Source organism: Chroicocephalus ridibundus, chromosome 2 (genome assembly GCF_963924245.1).
Source record: "Chroicocephalus ridibundus chromosome 2, bChrRid1.1, whole genome shotgun sequence".
Classification (NCBI taxonomy): domain Eukaryota; kingdom Metazoa; phylum Chordata; class Aves; order Charadriiformes; family Laridae; genus Chroicocephalus; species Chroicocephalus ridibundus.
The window spans coordinates 105,874,263-105,891,568 of NC_086285.1; the positions used below are offsets into that span (position 1 = coordinate 105,874,263).

The following is a 17,306-nucleotide window of genomic DNA, read 5'->3' on the forward strand; positions in this document are numbered from 1 at the left end:
TTTGGTTAATTTTTTAATTCTAGGCTCCTACAATTTATTTTAAAATTATTATCTCAAGACATTCCAAGAAATATATTTCATCAGTTGGTCACTTCTATAGCTCAAAGGTTTGCAGGAAACAGCACATGCAACGAACAACCCCGCACAACTACAACAGAGAAAAGAGGATTGCCTTCCCCTGCTGTCTTAGCCCACCTGATTTATAATACAAGTAAGGCTGTACTGAATTACAGGTAACTGAGATTTCATGATTTTCATACACTGATAAATCTCTGGATTTTGTATGTCAGGATTTTTGCTTGTGCGGGTGGAAGCAAGCACAAGCAGCTCAGCAAATTTTAGTGACAATTTTGGCCGTGGCTGAGTTTGCTCAGAGGAAGGTGGATTAGAAAAGAAAGGGTCAACAACAAATAATATAATACTGAATACTACTGGAACAGTAAGGATTTACAGATAAATCCTTAGCAGAGGAGGCTAAATTGAATTGACTTGAAGTAGCTTTATCCCACAGGCATTTTGTGGTGGTGGCAGGCACTAATATGTGAGGATTCCAGACATTTCACAATGGCTCCTCCTTTTTAATTTCACCTTAATCATCATACATCCTAAAAACTACTGCAACTATTTTTCCAAGTGTTTAGTAACCCCCAACTTCAAATTCTTCAAGCCCAGTTCTCAATTTCAGATATATATGCTGAATCGAAAAATCAGTGTTAAATTGAAAATGTTTGCCTAAAAACTTCCGATGTCTCTTGAGATAACTAGATAATCAGGGTTTTATCGGTTTTTTTACTATCAAAAGATGCTTTCATTTTATGTTTCCTCTAGATACTATTACTTCAAAGTAGATCAATTCTTTTAAATCTTCTATAAACTGTGTTCTGAGAACTCTTATCTGCTATTACTTCCTAGACTTTGAATAAGAAGTACCGTTTTGGCAAGGTATAAAAGAGGTAGGGACATAGCTTAGTGTGTAATATGGTAGTTAAGTTAATGCCTTTTTTGTAAGTACATTACACGTTATATTCCCAAACACTATATAGCAACCAACTCTTTCCTTTAGCTACCGTACAACGACTGCCAATGAAAAACTCTTCCAGCAACAATAATCTAAGTTTCTGAAATGTTATTTAAGCAGGGGTTTTGACAAACAGTAACTGATCTTTTCTTTCAAATATTTGAGAAGTCCTCCTAACTAACCTGTCCAGCACCTTTGCCTCTGGATGTCAGACACCTCCTGTACTTCTCAGATCCAAGCCACTGGAAGAGCACCTGTTTAAACCAGCAGCGCCTCTAATCCGGTCGTGTGGAGGTTGAACCAGTAGTTTCTATTATCTGAAGCTCAAAGTTTTCATTAATGCTCAGGTTCCCATGCAATTTATATGAAAATTGCACTCATTGTAAGGTCCCTTTTTACTATCGGAGAATATTATATGAAAATCATACTGCAATGACTCAGAGAATGAAAACATCTGTATTAAATCTGCAGTGGTTTCTTTAGTACAAACCATTTCTTTGACATTAGATATTGATGAGCATGCGCTCTTCCCAATAAATGCAAGACCTGCATAAAATATCTTAAATTCAGAAGATGTACTTTTTATCTTCCCATTTAGAAGAAGGGGTTCCCCACTAACTGGCCTGCTGGGAGTTAAGAGGTATGATATCTGCCTCCATGGTTTTTTGACATGATACAAGAATTATAGACAGTCGGCATGCAATGTATTTATATGAGATATAGTTTCATATTACGCTCTTATATGTTCACCAAGAAAGTGAAGCAATCCTTCTTCTATGAGAGTTCTACCTATCTTAATTTCCTTTAGTGCAAACAGTTACAGACAAGCTCCTCTTTGAACTGATAATTTTTTAGAGGTCATTCAGCCCATAATTTCAGGTCCTAGTCACTATCCTGATGGTCCTTCTTAGGAAATTGGACCCAGTGGGAACGTTTTTTCCTTCTGCTTAGTCTATGGGTCAGCATTTTCCTTCCCTTGTACTTCTTAATTCCCTTAAGTGGCAATTATTTAAGGCACAGTTAGAGAAGGTGCAATCTACATTCATCCAATAAAACCTAAATATTAAAAAGGACAGAAAAATCCAGCATGGTTACTAAGGATATATGGGAGAGCATTTAGCATTTGAAAGGTACCAAAGATCTGGTAAATGAAAAGATGGGAAAAATTATGAAGAACTATTGGAAGTAAAATAGAAATTAGAAGTACAAAAGAAGTGGTGTATCAGACAGACAAGACATCCTACTTACAAAAGGTCAAGATCCAAGATGCCAAGTCAAGAAATTAATGGAAAGTCGGTGCAGCATACATTGGATCAATGAAAGCAAACAAAAAGAAAGCCCCAAAGAAATTTTAAAAATCAGCATGGAATGCCAATGATTTGTGATTCATTGGAGCAATTATTGCTAAGGGCTGTTCTCGCGCATGGCCAAAAGTAGTAAAGCACTGAGCACACAACTAATACTTCAGTCCTTCCATCCCGAACATTACTCACATTTGTTTCAACACTTTTCTGATTCTGCAATTATTTGCTATTATTTGTGCCATTGTGTGTAGTAACAAAATTTTGTGTAACAAGCAAATAATTCTTTCGTGTAATTTAAAAAAAAAAAAAAAAGAAAATTCAGACCATCACTTGCAAGCAAATCAAAGCAAATTTACAAATATTAATCACTGAAGTTATTTATCAAGAGTACATTCTTTCAGTGCCGGTTGTTAATATGTTGGCAGCATCTCACAGGAAGAGAAAATCTAAAGTGTCCTCTAAATAACATACAGCCACAGTGAAAGAGGCCAAGAGGTGGTGGCATTATGTAGGCAAAATATACTGCTATGTGGTTATACTAAAATATAGTGCCCCCAGGTCTTGGAAGTACTGTTAGTTCAAATCTCCAAGTAATTAACTAATTTGTTCATAATTGGGATGCCACCATTGTGATATTTATTATTTGCATTTTTCTGAGAAATAAAATTTATGTAAAATTATTTATATTATATAACAGCACTGTAAAATATTTAGAATATTTATATACTAGAACTAGATCATATTTTATATCATATATCATATAAAATATTTATGCTGCATATATTTTATATATCAAAAATCCACAACACATTTTAAATCAACATTTTCATATTCTTCAAGTTGCATCTTACACTTTACATTTACTTCAATTAAAAAAAAAAAGAGCTTTATATTTCTTAGGACTCCAGCATAACTTCCCTGGATGATACACTAAGAGATCTACTCTTAAAAGAACTTCTCCTAATAGGAAAGCAATTTAAATGTTCAGAGTATAGGATAATCTCCACATGAAAATATCCTGAATTACTCCTACGCACTCTCCACCTTTACTTTTTATTCTTTCTGTAAGGTTCATTTCTTTTTTGTTTGTTTGTTTGAAAAGTTTTCTTGATGACCTTGATATCTCATTTTTTTGGTGTTTTTCTCAGAATTTAAATATGTTGATATCTGAATACTAATGTTTCCTTTTATTATTTTTATTTACCACATACTATTATGCATAAATATTTTCAAGCAGAATTAAATATTTTTGTCTTTCTAGATGGCTGTCGTGTCTTAAGGGCTTTCTTCTACTTCTGTACTTTAATATTTCAGCCTTGCTTTAAAAGTTTTATGTTAAGATATCCTATTTTTAGCACCAAATAGGCAATAATATGTCTCGTTCTTCATGAAGGATATTTTATCTATTAGTGTAATGAAATAATAGCTTGGAGTAAGATTACCTTCTTTTCATCAGTGAAGCTGACATCCTTGCAGAGGCAACAGTCTTTGTGAACATTAGCAGAGATTTGGCATGTGGCTACCAACGCAACGCAAGAAATTTGCAAAGCAGATGCCCATCCGAGGGTGTTTTGAGGGCAGATAAGACGTGGGTATTAGGGCTCAACAGAAGATTTCAAAACTGATGAGGGTTTCTGTATCAGTCAGTGTGGCACAGCCCCTTTCCAAGTCAGCCGAACGGTTCCCCACCTTGGAAACTAGGATGCCACAGGGAGGAAGGACAGGAAGGCATGTGCAGGCCAACACCCAGATTAACGTTTAGACAGGGGCAAGGAGATTCAAGCTGCTCAGGAGTAAAAGCTCACCCCACAAAAAATTAGTCGCCCTGTAACAAACGGGGATAGTTGTTCAGAAAGGAGCAATGATGACTAGGAAATCCCCAGAGCAGCGGGCCATGGGCAGAAAGGCATTGAACAGAATGCAAGAGAGACTACAGGTGCCATTGGTGCTATACACAATATGAAAACCACAGGTACAAGCTGGGCAGAGAATGGACTGAGAACAGGCCTGAGGAGAAGGACCTGGGGGTGTTGGTGGATGAGAAGCTCAACGTGAGACAGCAATGTATGCTCGCAGCCCAGAAAGCCAACTGCATCCTGGGCTGTATTAAAGGAAGCACGGCCAGCAAGTCGAGGGAGGTGATTCTGCTCCTCTACTCCGCTCTGGTGAGACCTCACCTGGAGTACTGTCTCCAGCTCTGCGGTCCCCCACATAAGAAGGACATGGACCTGTTGGAGCAAGTCCAGAGGAGGGCCACGAAGATGATCAAAGGGATGGAGCACCTCTCCTATGAAGACAGGCTGAGAGAGCTGGGAGCTTGCTTAGCCTGGAGAAGAGAAGGCTCCAGGGAGACCTGATTGCAACATTTCACTACTTAAAGAGGGCTTATAAGGAAGGTAGGGATGAACTTTCTAGCAGGGCCTGTTGCAATAGGACAAGGGGTAATGGCTTTAAACTAAAAGAGGAAAGATTTAGACTAGATAGCAGGAAGAATTTTTTTATGATGAGGGTGATGAAACACTGGGCCAGGTTGCTCAGAGAGGTGGTAGATGCCCCATCCCTGGAAAAGTTCAAGGTCAGGTTGGACAGGGCTCTGAGCAACCTGATCTAGTTGAAGATGTCCCTGCTTATTGCAGGGGGGTTGGACTAGATGACCTTTAAAGGTGCCTTCCAACCCAAACTATCGTATGATTCTATGAAAAGCAACTAAAGGACTATGAAAAGAGTCCCTAAGCTCTTCAACAACAGCAGCAAAAGCTACATACTAGAAAAAAAAACCCAAAGGCTTTCATGACCTCTTTTATTTTTTGTTTTCTACTTTACTGCTACCTGGAAAGAACCAACTCTATGGTCAGGACCACACAGATGAAGATACTGGCTATGGAAGCTCTGCTAGGCATACAAAGCCATCTATTGGAAGCCACTTATAAAAATCAAATTACTTCGGTTTTAGGTTTTTTTAAAATGTAGATTAATTTTTCCTGAAACACAATAATACATAATCTACAGAGGTTATAAGGAACCTAGCTTTCTCCTTTACAAACAGAAAATCATTTATACTAGGTTTTTATTTCAAGCACACACTAAAATTATTATTCTTCACAAAAGAGGAAAGGGAGTGTCTGCCAATCAACATGACACGCTATTGAAAGACTGGCACTAATAGCTATGACAAGAGCAAACCTGTTTGAAGCAGAGCTGCTGCTGCCTATTTTTTTTCTTTTTTTAAGTATACCAGCCATCAAAAATAATGTTTTATCTGACTAGAAACCCAAGCAATACTCTGCTACTGTAAAAGCTTCTACATGATTTGCCTATATCTAGCAATGACAGATTTTTAATACTGTTTCAAATTACAGCATTTAAAGTATTTTATTTGAACAGTGATAAAGACTAAGAATGTAACTATTCCAAGAAAAAAGTTAAATATGCTTGCAAACAAAACTGTGTATCCATTCTTTGGAGGTTTCATTCAAGGTATGAATTACAAGTTTGCATAGGTACTCAACTGACTTGTATTTCCATTATTTCATTGATGAGTATCATTCACCGATTTTATAGTTTATTAGTTTGATGAATTCAGAGAGTCTAAAAGTAAACAGGCTTTTATTATTTCATTTTTCCTATTTTTATATTTTCTACGAAAGAGTAGTACTAAAGAGAAGATGCAAAAAAAAGGACAAGAAAGAAAAAGAAAAACTTAGAAGTAGAAAAGCATTGGATACTAGTATAATTGCTATATTATCAGGTTATGTTTGTCCAATTCACATTCTGAATAAGTCTTCAGTTTCCACTTGGTAATACAGTTATACCTTGATAAAATCACATAATAGATCACACCATAACTTTTAGCAATCAATTTTTCCTCTTAATAATTTGATAAATGTAGCTGCCAAGTGGGATAAAGATCACAATTTTGTTTGGGATTAACTATCTGAACTTTCAGAATTCCATTCATGAATATTGCAACTGTTACAACTGATAGGATCGCAGTTTTGTCCCTTGTTGATGATGTAATCATGTTGTGGGTTGCTGGTACAGCCTTATTTTCAAAAGCTAAAGAAAGTGGAAGAGAAACGTGCGGAGAGCACAGCCTTTTGAAAAGTGCACTTAAACAGTTTGGAAAAATATTTTTCAAACATGCATAAAAGAGACCTTGTAGTAAACTTCTCCTCATTTCACTGCTCTCTGAAAAGAACTAAAACATCCCCTAACTCTGTTCCCCTAATCTAAAAAAGAAAAGGGCAGGATGTAGGCCCGGCTTAGTGAACAGATGATTAATTGAACTGTCTTTTCATTGATTTCAGATCTCAGGAGACAATAACACAGTAAGGGGACTGCCAACCAAAAGAACAGAATTTCATCAGGATTCTTCAAACACCTTAAATAAATAAATAAACACACATATTTTCCAATGTGTTTTATTAAGGATTTCACAACATACCAGAAAGAAACTTTTATCAGTCAAGTGTATCTCTACTCAGGCAAAGGTACTTCAGCCTGAAAGAGAGCAAGACTTTAGCATCAATGAAGGGAATGTCATCTCTATGAGAAAGAACACTTTGGGGGACTTACGGGTCTCCTCAGCTACCCCTTTGCTATCACAACACCTAAGCGCTTTAGATTCACAAACTCAACCTTAACAGGCTGTATGTAGATTAACACTGTTTTAAGATTTAAGAGCAGAAAGGACTATTAGATAACAGTCTGCCTTCTGGTATATCAAAACCCCCTAAATTGCACTTAATTAGTTTTGCAGTGAACCCAACAAATTTGAGCCCCCCTAAAACCTATCTTCCAGAAAGACATCCAGTCTTCTCAAGGCTCAAAGGAGTGGAACAGGGTCATTTTTATTTTTTTTTGCTAGTTGCTGCCAGAGTTCAATCGACCTTATATTTAAGTATTTGCACCTTGTTTCTCATTTCAATTTGTCTGACTATGCTTTCAGTAACTGATTTTTCTTAGGCTTTTCTCAGCTAGATTAAGAGTAGCTCATGTGTGATATTTTCTCCCTGTGAAGCAACGAATACACTATAATCAAGTACCTATCTATCATTTTGGTCATGAATTATGTAATTCTTCATGAGCACTAAGCGCTCAATCACCACGTAGGCAGCCAACTGCCAAAACACAATCGTCACGATCTTTGTTCTGTGGATGCCCAACCCCAGAGGCACCTATAATTTTCACAGAGGCACAGGCACACAAAGCTGTACTTCCAAGCACTCCCCAAAACACGTCTGTGCAGCAAGGGGAAGCAGCTCACGCTTTTAGTTCTCTCAGGATCTGTAAGAGTAAGTGATCCTCCACTCCTACTTGCAGGGCCCAGGGTGGCAGACTCTCTCAGAGCACGCTGGATCACTTGCGTGCTTCACAAGCATAGTATCGCTTTCAAAGAAAAAATAGACTCTACCAAAAAGTACAATGAATTGATCTGCCTTCCCTTATTTTTTTTTTTAAAGGAAAGACTTTAAAGAAAGACTTTGTATGATTGCTAATTCTAAATTAGGCAAAACATCTCCCAATTTTCTGTTCAATGTCTTAAGCAGTTCCCTAATCACGTAGTTGAGTGTTATGAAGCCATTTTCAAGCAAAAGCTTTGTGAAGTACGTAGTCATTGCACCTGTTCTCACATGGGGAAACTCGGACAGAGAGCAAGCCCGCTATATCAGTCGCTAAGTGAAAAAATGGATTATTCTGTTTTCTTAGAGTAGCACTCATTCTTGGGAGATCATGTTCACTTTTAACAATGCAGCATAGAAATAACAATACAGAGAAAAACAGTATCATCGCATAGCTTTCAACATGATCACAAAAACAATAATGAGCAAATTGCTCCTCTTCTCTCTGAAGAACTTTTTGCCTTACGGCCAGTTTAGTATCCACGGAAGACTACTATGCACACAGTGAGATGCCGTGGTCTCTGCAGCAATTGGAATAATGGAGATGTCAAGCCATAGATATTACGCTCTTTGGATATAAATAATGCATCATAATAGTATCATAATGTTTATAAGACAAGAGCTCCTAAATGACGAACATTTAGTTCAAACTGAAATTAGCACTATCAAGTGATGCTACTCCAAAGCAGACAAAGCACTGAGAAAAAGACCTGGTCTACTTATCCTTTTCAAGTTCTACCGCAGGTACGGGCCCTTTCCCACTTGTGAAAGTATTCAGGTTCAGTTCAACTCAGTATTGAGATGTAGCATCGGTTGGGAGAAAAAGCGTATCCAAGACTCTTGGAAATATAATGCATACAAGAATCAATGCAAAGATTTTTTCAACTTACTTTGAGACCCACCATACAGACAAGTCCACATTAAGCAACTCTGAAAAAATTTCTCATTTTAAAAAAAAAACCCAACACTAAAATGGTAGTCATAAACATGATATAACAATTCTCTCACTTACTGTATTAATTTTCCATTTGTAATGACAAATTTTCAGGTTTGCGCATTGATAACAAGAATAATATGAATAGCTTCCACTGGAACCAAATTTCCATGAGTAAAACATTAACTACAGGATTCCTGAGCTTGCTAGTAAGCCCACTTCTGTTCTAGAACAACAGCTATAAAATCTATCAGTGTCTTTAATGTGATTATTTAAAGAAAATAAATGAATATTGTGGATAATCAACAATCAACAAATTTCAATTTCGACACAGACCTTAAGAAAACGGGTCAGAAAAACAGTCATAAAGTTCTTACAGAGCAACACAGAATATTTCAAAACCAGATTTGATGATTTGTATAAAAATTTGAAGTTAAATGCGTAAATTTGTATTTGAAACGTGATCTAGCAAATTCAACCCACAATTTTATGTGCAGGTGCATATATCTGTTGGTTTGTGTGCATTAAAGGCCTGTTCGAATGCAGTACATTTTAAAAGGTAAAGACAAAAGTATTCCCTAGATTGTTATTGTTTTAAAATATATAATGGTACTTCGCAAGGTTTATAAAGCATATAGTTGTATAGTTAAAGATCTCCCTCTATGCCAGAGCCTATAGCAAAAAGGGGAAAGTCTGAAGACCTGGTTTTGTGGCATTTCCATATAACAATTCCTCACGTTATACAGGAATTCAAAGATGCAGAACGGCAAGTGTTACCGCCTATCAATTACAGTATCATCCTTACTCATGTAGAAGCTAACTTGTTCTGCCTTCTACCTTCCACAGCCTCTCCCTTAGAAATACCGTTTCTTCAAACTCCTTACTGCCACTGACCCCATAAAGCAGAATAGTAGTTGCAAAAGAAAGCTAAACAGAAACGTATTAAAGCATTATATTATAAAGAGCATGAACTTTGAATTAGAAATCCAACTGGTAACTTTAGTTTCACAGGTGAGAAACAGACTTGATTTTTACTCCCAGCCACATCCTAAAGGTACCCCACAGCTCCATTCTTGGTGGGTTGTGGTGAAGGAGTTTCTGACTGGTGCCGGTAACTGGTTGGATTTGGCGTTTGTCTCTTTGCCAGTGATGAAACTTATTCTATTTCTATTCTACTCAAAGAAGCAAAGGGGCTGGCTTTCCCGTTACAAAGCAATATTAGAACACAAAAGACAGACAAATATGTTTAAGTTAAAAAATCGATCTTGTATGGCACTTTCATACTCCTATCATCCTAAAGGGTTCTATGTCGTGTTGTGGATTCTCTGTGGGTGCAGCCAATGACCAATAAGTAATCAGTAACTCTGAACCAGACACAGAACAAATCTTATTTTGATAAGGGATGTTAGCCAGGGCACAGGAGTTATCCCCTCATTCCTCTAAAAGTCTTCTCTAAAACCTTTAACTCTCAGATGTCCAGCAGTCAGAAATGGACTGAAAAGAAATGAAAACCCCTTTAATTTAACTCTGATGCGAATACACAATTATAACCCAGGTCCCGCTTTCACAGTGTTCCTTCCTGAAAGGAAAATACAGTATCGCCCTTTGAGTGATGGGATTATGCAAACAATATTTCAACACTTTTGTAGTAAACCAATTCTAGGCTAGCCTGGCAATAATTAGGTGACAATGAATTCTTGCTAATAGTAAGATGTTTGTACAGTACCCTGTTTAGTGCAAAGGCATTTCTACAGTATAAGAATCAATGTATAGAAAAGAGATATCATTAGTATACAACATATTGATGACAGTTTTCCTATGTTGCCAAGACAAGCAAGTTGAATAGCTTTAACCACAACATGCTACAATGAGCAATTATTTTACCTAGATATAGTCTATATGAACAAGTAACATGAAAACTCACACAGATTTTGTAATTTTGGAAAAATGTTAATGGTTCTACCAGTGTTATATCTGTGTTATGCCTGTATATCTGTCTATTGAAAGCATTTTAATTGTTCATATTATTTTAAGTGGGATGATTGTAGTAAAAATCCAGCAATGTCTGGATTTAAGCTCTGAGTTGAATACTCATTCACTTTAGTGAGAACTATGGTGAAATGTGATCAGTTTTCTGACCTATTTTGAAATTGGTATTCCGCCAACTGGCATTTTGTTTGCACATCCAGATATTATCCACCATATGCTGACATGACATGATGATTGGTTCCAAAATGAAGTGGAATACTTGGCAAATAGAAATATATGGTACAAATAATACACTGCCTCTAGTCAGAAAAGCAAGCAGTCATTTTGAGAAGACTGAGAGGTTTTAAAATAACTTGAGTGTACACACTGCGCAGAGCTGAATGAAAGCTCTCTAGGTCGTGTTTTTTTACAGGGAAGAGGGTCTCAAAATTATGAGATCAATTCCTTACAGGAGAAGATTCAAATCTGACACAGCAGAACTAACAGTAGTATTCCAATGCAAGATTAATTTGCATCTTAGGGAGAATTTGGCCCACATAGCTTCTTCCTCCTCTGGATTCCCCAACTCTTTCTTCTCACCATCTGTTCTTTTTTCCCACTGCTCTGACTTGTCTTCCCGCCCAGTGATGTCTAAGTTATCTGCCTCTCCTGAGTTAAGATCACATTTCATTCAAGCTCCAGCCTAATTTTGTATTATTTCTCCTAACCTCTTGCCATTGAACTCTTATTTTTCTCCTAAATTGATGCTCCCATTAAACTTCTACCTTCTATTCTGAACTGTAGAATCTCTAAAAAAAAAAAAAAAAAAAAAAAAAAAAAAAAGATCTTGCTCCTAAACAGGAAACACCCAACTTTTTTCTTTTAATTCCTGTTTCCAAAGAAATGTTTTTGTTTGGGATTCCTCCAGTGACTTCCATGTTGTGTGCTCTCTAATGTAAACCCTCAAAACATACACGTAAGTTATTGATTGATCTCTGCTGTTCTATCTTTTGATGTTGAACACTGTCTGCTTTTTTGTAATGAAATCTAAGAATTTTTAAAGTGGTACATTAATTTGCCACCCTATTTCATGAGGAATTTTGTTTTTCTGTTCTTGGGGGAAGAGGGTGGGCAGAGGGACTTGATACAGATGTTAAAAAAATATTCCTCTATAAAAGTTCAACTGGATTTCAAAATGAGGCATCTAAATAGCACACACTTCTGATGTTTATGTATTGAACTGCAAGCTTTACTTGTGAAACACGAATGGATTTCAGCGCTTAAATGCATAACCTTTACCCCTTGTGAAAACTTGAAGAGAACTAAGCCCATTTTAAACTCACGTTCTTCAGAATAAATGATAACAACATAACAGATAACTTTTTTATTGCAATCATTTAGGCCCGCTTATATAGAAAAGAGAAAAATTTGTAAGCAAAGGGAGAATGACCTTACCAGCATGCAAGTACGCCAGATCAGGATTTTCAATGTCTGGGTGTAGTTCTTTCAAGTGGTTGCGAAACTCCACAGGGATATTGGTTCCATAGTCACATTTAGGACAGTTATACATTTTTACTCCTTCATGCTTTCCTGTATGTAGGATATGTTTACGGATATTTTCAGCACAGTTAGACCTAAAAAGCAATGGAAAAAAGAAGAAATAATTATTCCCTACTAGTCGTTCAAATAAAACCTAGTGTAATAACAGAAAATGAGCAGTCATTACTCATTCTTCACTATCATCTGGCCAATTTTTGCATCCTCTTAGGTTTGGCATGAATTTTGTCCTTTACATGAAGGCTCCCAAAGCTCTTTCAGGTTAACTGACTGATATATCTGAACCAGAAACATTTAAATATTAACAATTTTTTACATTTGGAAAAGTCTTACAGTTTTTATTTTTCTTGATGGCGCTCAGTGATGGACAGAAATTAAGCTAAAGTCTTTAACTTAGCAAAACTGAAGTGCACAGATGCCTATAATATTCCTAACAGAGCTCACATGAACCTTTCCTACACAGTTCCTAGATTCCACAAGAGCTGCTGTGAATGATTTTTGTAAGGATATTTCACCAACTCTCATCCCACCTTATGAACTGTTCCTAGAAGAGAGAATTGAGTTGTTCAAGTTTATAGCTTTTTGAAAATACACAGATTCTGATTTATATCATAAATACAGCTTTTGTGAAAGGAGTGTTTTCATGCATAAAAGTCAGAATACATATACAATTAGTTTTATGCATTTACACAAATAAATATTTCTAATGTTATTTCTGAAAAAAAAAAAAGTGGATAGAAGAAGATCTCACATTTCTTTTATCCACAAAGTGATCCATGCTATGACAGTAACTTTTAATTTCCAGTCTTTAAAATTTTTCAGTCTCATTCCAAAATTATAGAATCATAGAATAGTTTGGGTTGGAAGGGACCTTTAGAAGTCATCTAGTCCAACTTCCCTGCAATGAGCAGGGACATCTTCAACTAGGTCAGGTTGCTCAGAGCCCCGTCCAGCCAATTCCTCATCCACTGAACTGTCCACCCATCAAATCCATAGCTCTCTAATTCAGAGAGAAGGATGTTGTGGGGGACCGTGTCAAAGGCCTTACAGAAGTCCAGATAGATGACATCCATAGCTCTTCCCCTGTCCACTGATGTAGTCACTCCATCATAGAAAGCCACTAGGTTGTTCAGGCAGGACTTGCCCTAGGTGAAGTCATACTGGCTGTCAGAATCACCTCCCTGTCCCCCATGTACCAAATATTTTTCATTAGAATTTCCTACTTATTCAAATTCTGTGATGAATCCCATTTAAAATATATTGCTTCTTCATTTATTTCAATCAGAAATAACCATTATATTTATTCTTGAATCAAAATAATGGCCTGTATACAATTTTTTTAGACTTTCTTAGTACTGTACGCCATTAGTATTTTCAAACTAAGAACAGCAATTCAGTTTAACTGAAAAAAGTACAAACACTCCAGTGAACTATTTAAATACATAATACTTCACAAATGTTCAAATAAGACAACAGTAGTATTTTGAGCAACTGATTGTTTACCTGTCACTGTTAGAAATACCACAGTAACAGACACCTAAAAAAGGACCCCCAAAATAAACTGGAAGTAGCAGCTTGAAGTTCTGTTGGAGTGCTTGTCTCTCCCTTGGAGATGGTCATAGTAAAGCTGGTATCTGCCTTACGGTGCTGCCAAAGCTCACCCTCTGTCATGTCCATCTGCTATATACCAGTATAACGATCAGACTCCTGAGAATGTCAGAGAAGACGCTTATGTTCAGTGAAAAATATGGGAAATATTGGCCCTCAGCATCTTTCAGGATTCGGCCCTAAAAAAAGTACAATGCTCATAAATGTTGTTAAAATGAAACATGTATTTTATTAAATAAAAAAAGGGATAGTGTACACTGCAATGAAAGCAGGAGACAATCTGGTAACCTTCTATCATGGGTTATACTTTAAAGGGCAGTGGATTAAAGCAGAGCATACAAATCTGAAATAAAATATCTGTGTCCTTTTAGCTCAGCTCTCATACTATGTTAAGGAAAGATAAGAATTTTAACTTTGAAATATTTCTGTGAAATATATAAGGGATCTGTGGAAAACTGTGTAAGAGTTGTGAAGAAAACCCAGCCTGTTCAAGTCATAAAAGGCCAGTTCTATCTCCTTTGATTTGCGAATTTGCTCCAACCACTTTAAATGGAGCAACCCTGAAGTCTCATTTATTCAGTCATCAGTAAAAATCTGTGACTAAACATGCCAACATACTGATATATTCATCATGTGAAATAAAAATTTTTAAAAAAATATTTTTCCATGTGATGAGGCCAGAAAGGCTTAATCAGAAATAAGGACTATGAGATCACAAGGCATTACAAATGGCCTCTCGTATTAGGTTGCAATGCAGCAATTGCAATATAATGTAAACCATGAAGGTAACAACTGGCAAATCCAACCACTTTTGAAGCCAAATAATACCTTTAAATATGACATGACAAAAATGTACTGCATATAAAATGGGGTTTTTTAATTATTCAGTGTGCTTTGACTGTCTGTTTTATTAGGAGTCTTCTCCTGAGTACTGTACAAGTATGTTATTATATCTCTGACACAACCCCCCCAAAACTCTGTGTATGTGTGTACTTACATCACTTCATCTCATATGACTAAACACAGAGGTCTGTGATTTTAAACAGCGCTGTATTTTCATTAAAGCTATACCATGATAAACATCTAACTAAAATATTATAGTGTTGCAATAGTGATGATAGTTAAGCATTTGACAGGCTTTGTATTATAAAATTCACTTCCAGGAGTTTATAAACTTTGAGATAAAGATTCCCTTTATTCTGAAATTTGGCAACGTAGAGCCCAGCCCAAAAGGAATTGTTTGCGTAAAGTCTTTCTGTTTTTTTGATTTCTACTCTGAATTACAGCCACAAACAAACAAATGCAGCTTTTAAGAGGCTAGCCTGTGTTCCAGTAAGGCTACACCAGAGGCTTCTAATTTAAATTACTATTCCTTAATGTAAGCACACTTTTGTCCTTATGATCCGTTTTCCAGTTTGAAAATCAAATGTATATATTTCTGGCAATTTTTCCGTGCTCTGCAATAACAGAAAGGGCACTCATTAGAGAGACTTAATTAGTCTGAAGCGATAGTCTAAGGGTTTGTATTCAATGCTGGTGCAGAGAGGCACAACAGAAATTTGGGTTTTATTTCATGTCTTGCTGTGAATCTTCTTATCAGACATGAATAAAGGTTTAAGACTCGATGCAAACTCCACAACAATTCTAACAAAGGGAAGTGAAAGGCCTGTAGAGAGTTAGCAGTGTCCTGTCAGTGCTATACATGGAGAAAGAGAAGATGGGAAGTATTCCTAAGACACGTTGCAGATGAACAGGAAATATGAGGAGCTGAAAAGCTCAGCCTGTACTTCCCATGCAATAAGCCTGGATGACTTTCTCCACCAAAGACTGACATTTTGGGAAGGGTGTAGGCCTACTTTCCACTGCACACATGCGGGAGAGCTCCCACATTTCTGTAAAGGACAATGCTGTGAAGTAAGGGAGATAGATGGCAAGTTTCTCCTGAGAAATGCAGCTACTGCTTAAGACAAAAGGAAAACCTCTTTTGGCTGAAGATAAAAAAGGGCTTTTATCTCTAATGTTCATTGGACAGTGATGCATCCACATTGCTGTTCTAACTGCACATTTCATGTTGTCATTAGAAGTCCATTCCTACCAACCAGTTACCTGTTTTTCTTTTGCTGCTCTCATTAAATTAAGGGTTGCTGCATATTCGAATAACAAAAACTGGAAATTACTTGTAAGTTGTAAAACTGTACTTTAGTCACAGAACAGTTGAAGTTGGAAGGGAACTCTGGTAGGCATCTGGTCCAACTCCCCATCTCAAGTGGGGACACCTAGAGCCTGTTGCCCAGGACCATTGTCTAGACAGCGTTTGAGTATCTCCAAGGATGGAGACTCCACAATCTCCCTGGTCAGCCTGTGCCAGTGCTCAGTCACCCTCACAGTGGAAAAGTGTTTCCTGATGTTCAGAAGGAAACTCCTGTGTTTCAGTTTGTGCCCGTTGCCTCTAATCCTGTCACTGGACATCACTGAAAAGAGCCTGGCTCCATCTTCTTCACGCCATCCCTTCAGGTATTTATAGCTTTCTCTTCTCTAGGCTGAACAGTCCCAGCTCTCCAACGTTTGCTTATTTGAGAGAGCTGCTCCGCTGCCTTCATCCTCTTAGTGCCCCTTTGCTGGACTCTCTTAAGTATGTCCGTGTCTCTCTTGTACTAGGAGAACTCACACAATGCTCCAGGTGTGGCCTCACCAGCACTGAGTAGAGGGGAAGGATCACCTCCCTTGACCTGCTGGCAGCAATCCTCCTAATGCAGCCCAGGATATAAATAGCCGCCTTTGCTCCAAGGACACGTTGGTGGACCATGCTTAACCTGGTGTCCAGCACGAACGCAGGTCTTTTTCTGCAAAGCTGCTTTCCAGCTGGTCAGCCCCCACCATATATTGGTGCATGGGCTTGTTCCTTCCCATGTGCAAGACTTGACACTTTGCCTTGTTGAACTATATGAGGTTCCTGTCAGCCCATTTCTCCAGTCTGTTGAGGTCCCCCTGGATGGCAGCATGACCCTTTGGTGTACCAGCCACCCCTCCCAGTTCTGTGTCACCTGCAAACTTGCTGAGGGTAGATTCTGCTCAGTCATGCAGATCAATAATGAAGATGTTGAAGAGAACTGGACCCAATATGGACCCCTGCGGTACACCACTACTTACTGGCCTCCAACAGACTTCATGCCACTCTCTGGGACCGCCCAGGCTGTCCAAGATGATTTAAGTTACTTTTGATGTCATTGTCACTTACGTAAGCAAGTCTCACAATACTGATAACTACCTAGATAGGAACAGCATACCAGATAAAAAAAAAGCTGGATAGGTATTATAACAGTGAGTAACAGCCTCTAACGGACATCCCAGTGGCACCCTATCACAGTGAGACTCAAAGCTGCTCCACAATGAAGCAATGAGGCCTAAAGCAAACTTCACTATTCCAAGGATGAGAACAAAACAGTTTATTCACGTTTTCAGTGCCTGCGCAAGCACAGGCACCATCCAGAATGACAAGGAAGCACAATGCCACA

The 17,306-nt window shown here is 37.6% G+C and overlaps 1 protein-coding gene across 1 annotated transcript in view; it reads right to left on the minus strand.

Moving 5' to 3' along the window:
- Positions 1-17,306, minus strand: part of ZNF407 (zinc finger protein 407) — a 352,558-nt gene that overhangs the window by 90,070 nt on the left and 245,182 nt on the right. The window contains exon 8 of the mRNA XM_063326422.1: positions 12,082-12,260. Within this exon, the coding sequence (XP_063182492.1) occupies positions 12,082-12,260 (179 nt within the window). The remainder of the gene's footprint in view (positions 1-12,081; positions 12,261-17,306) is intronic.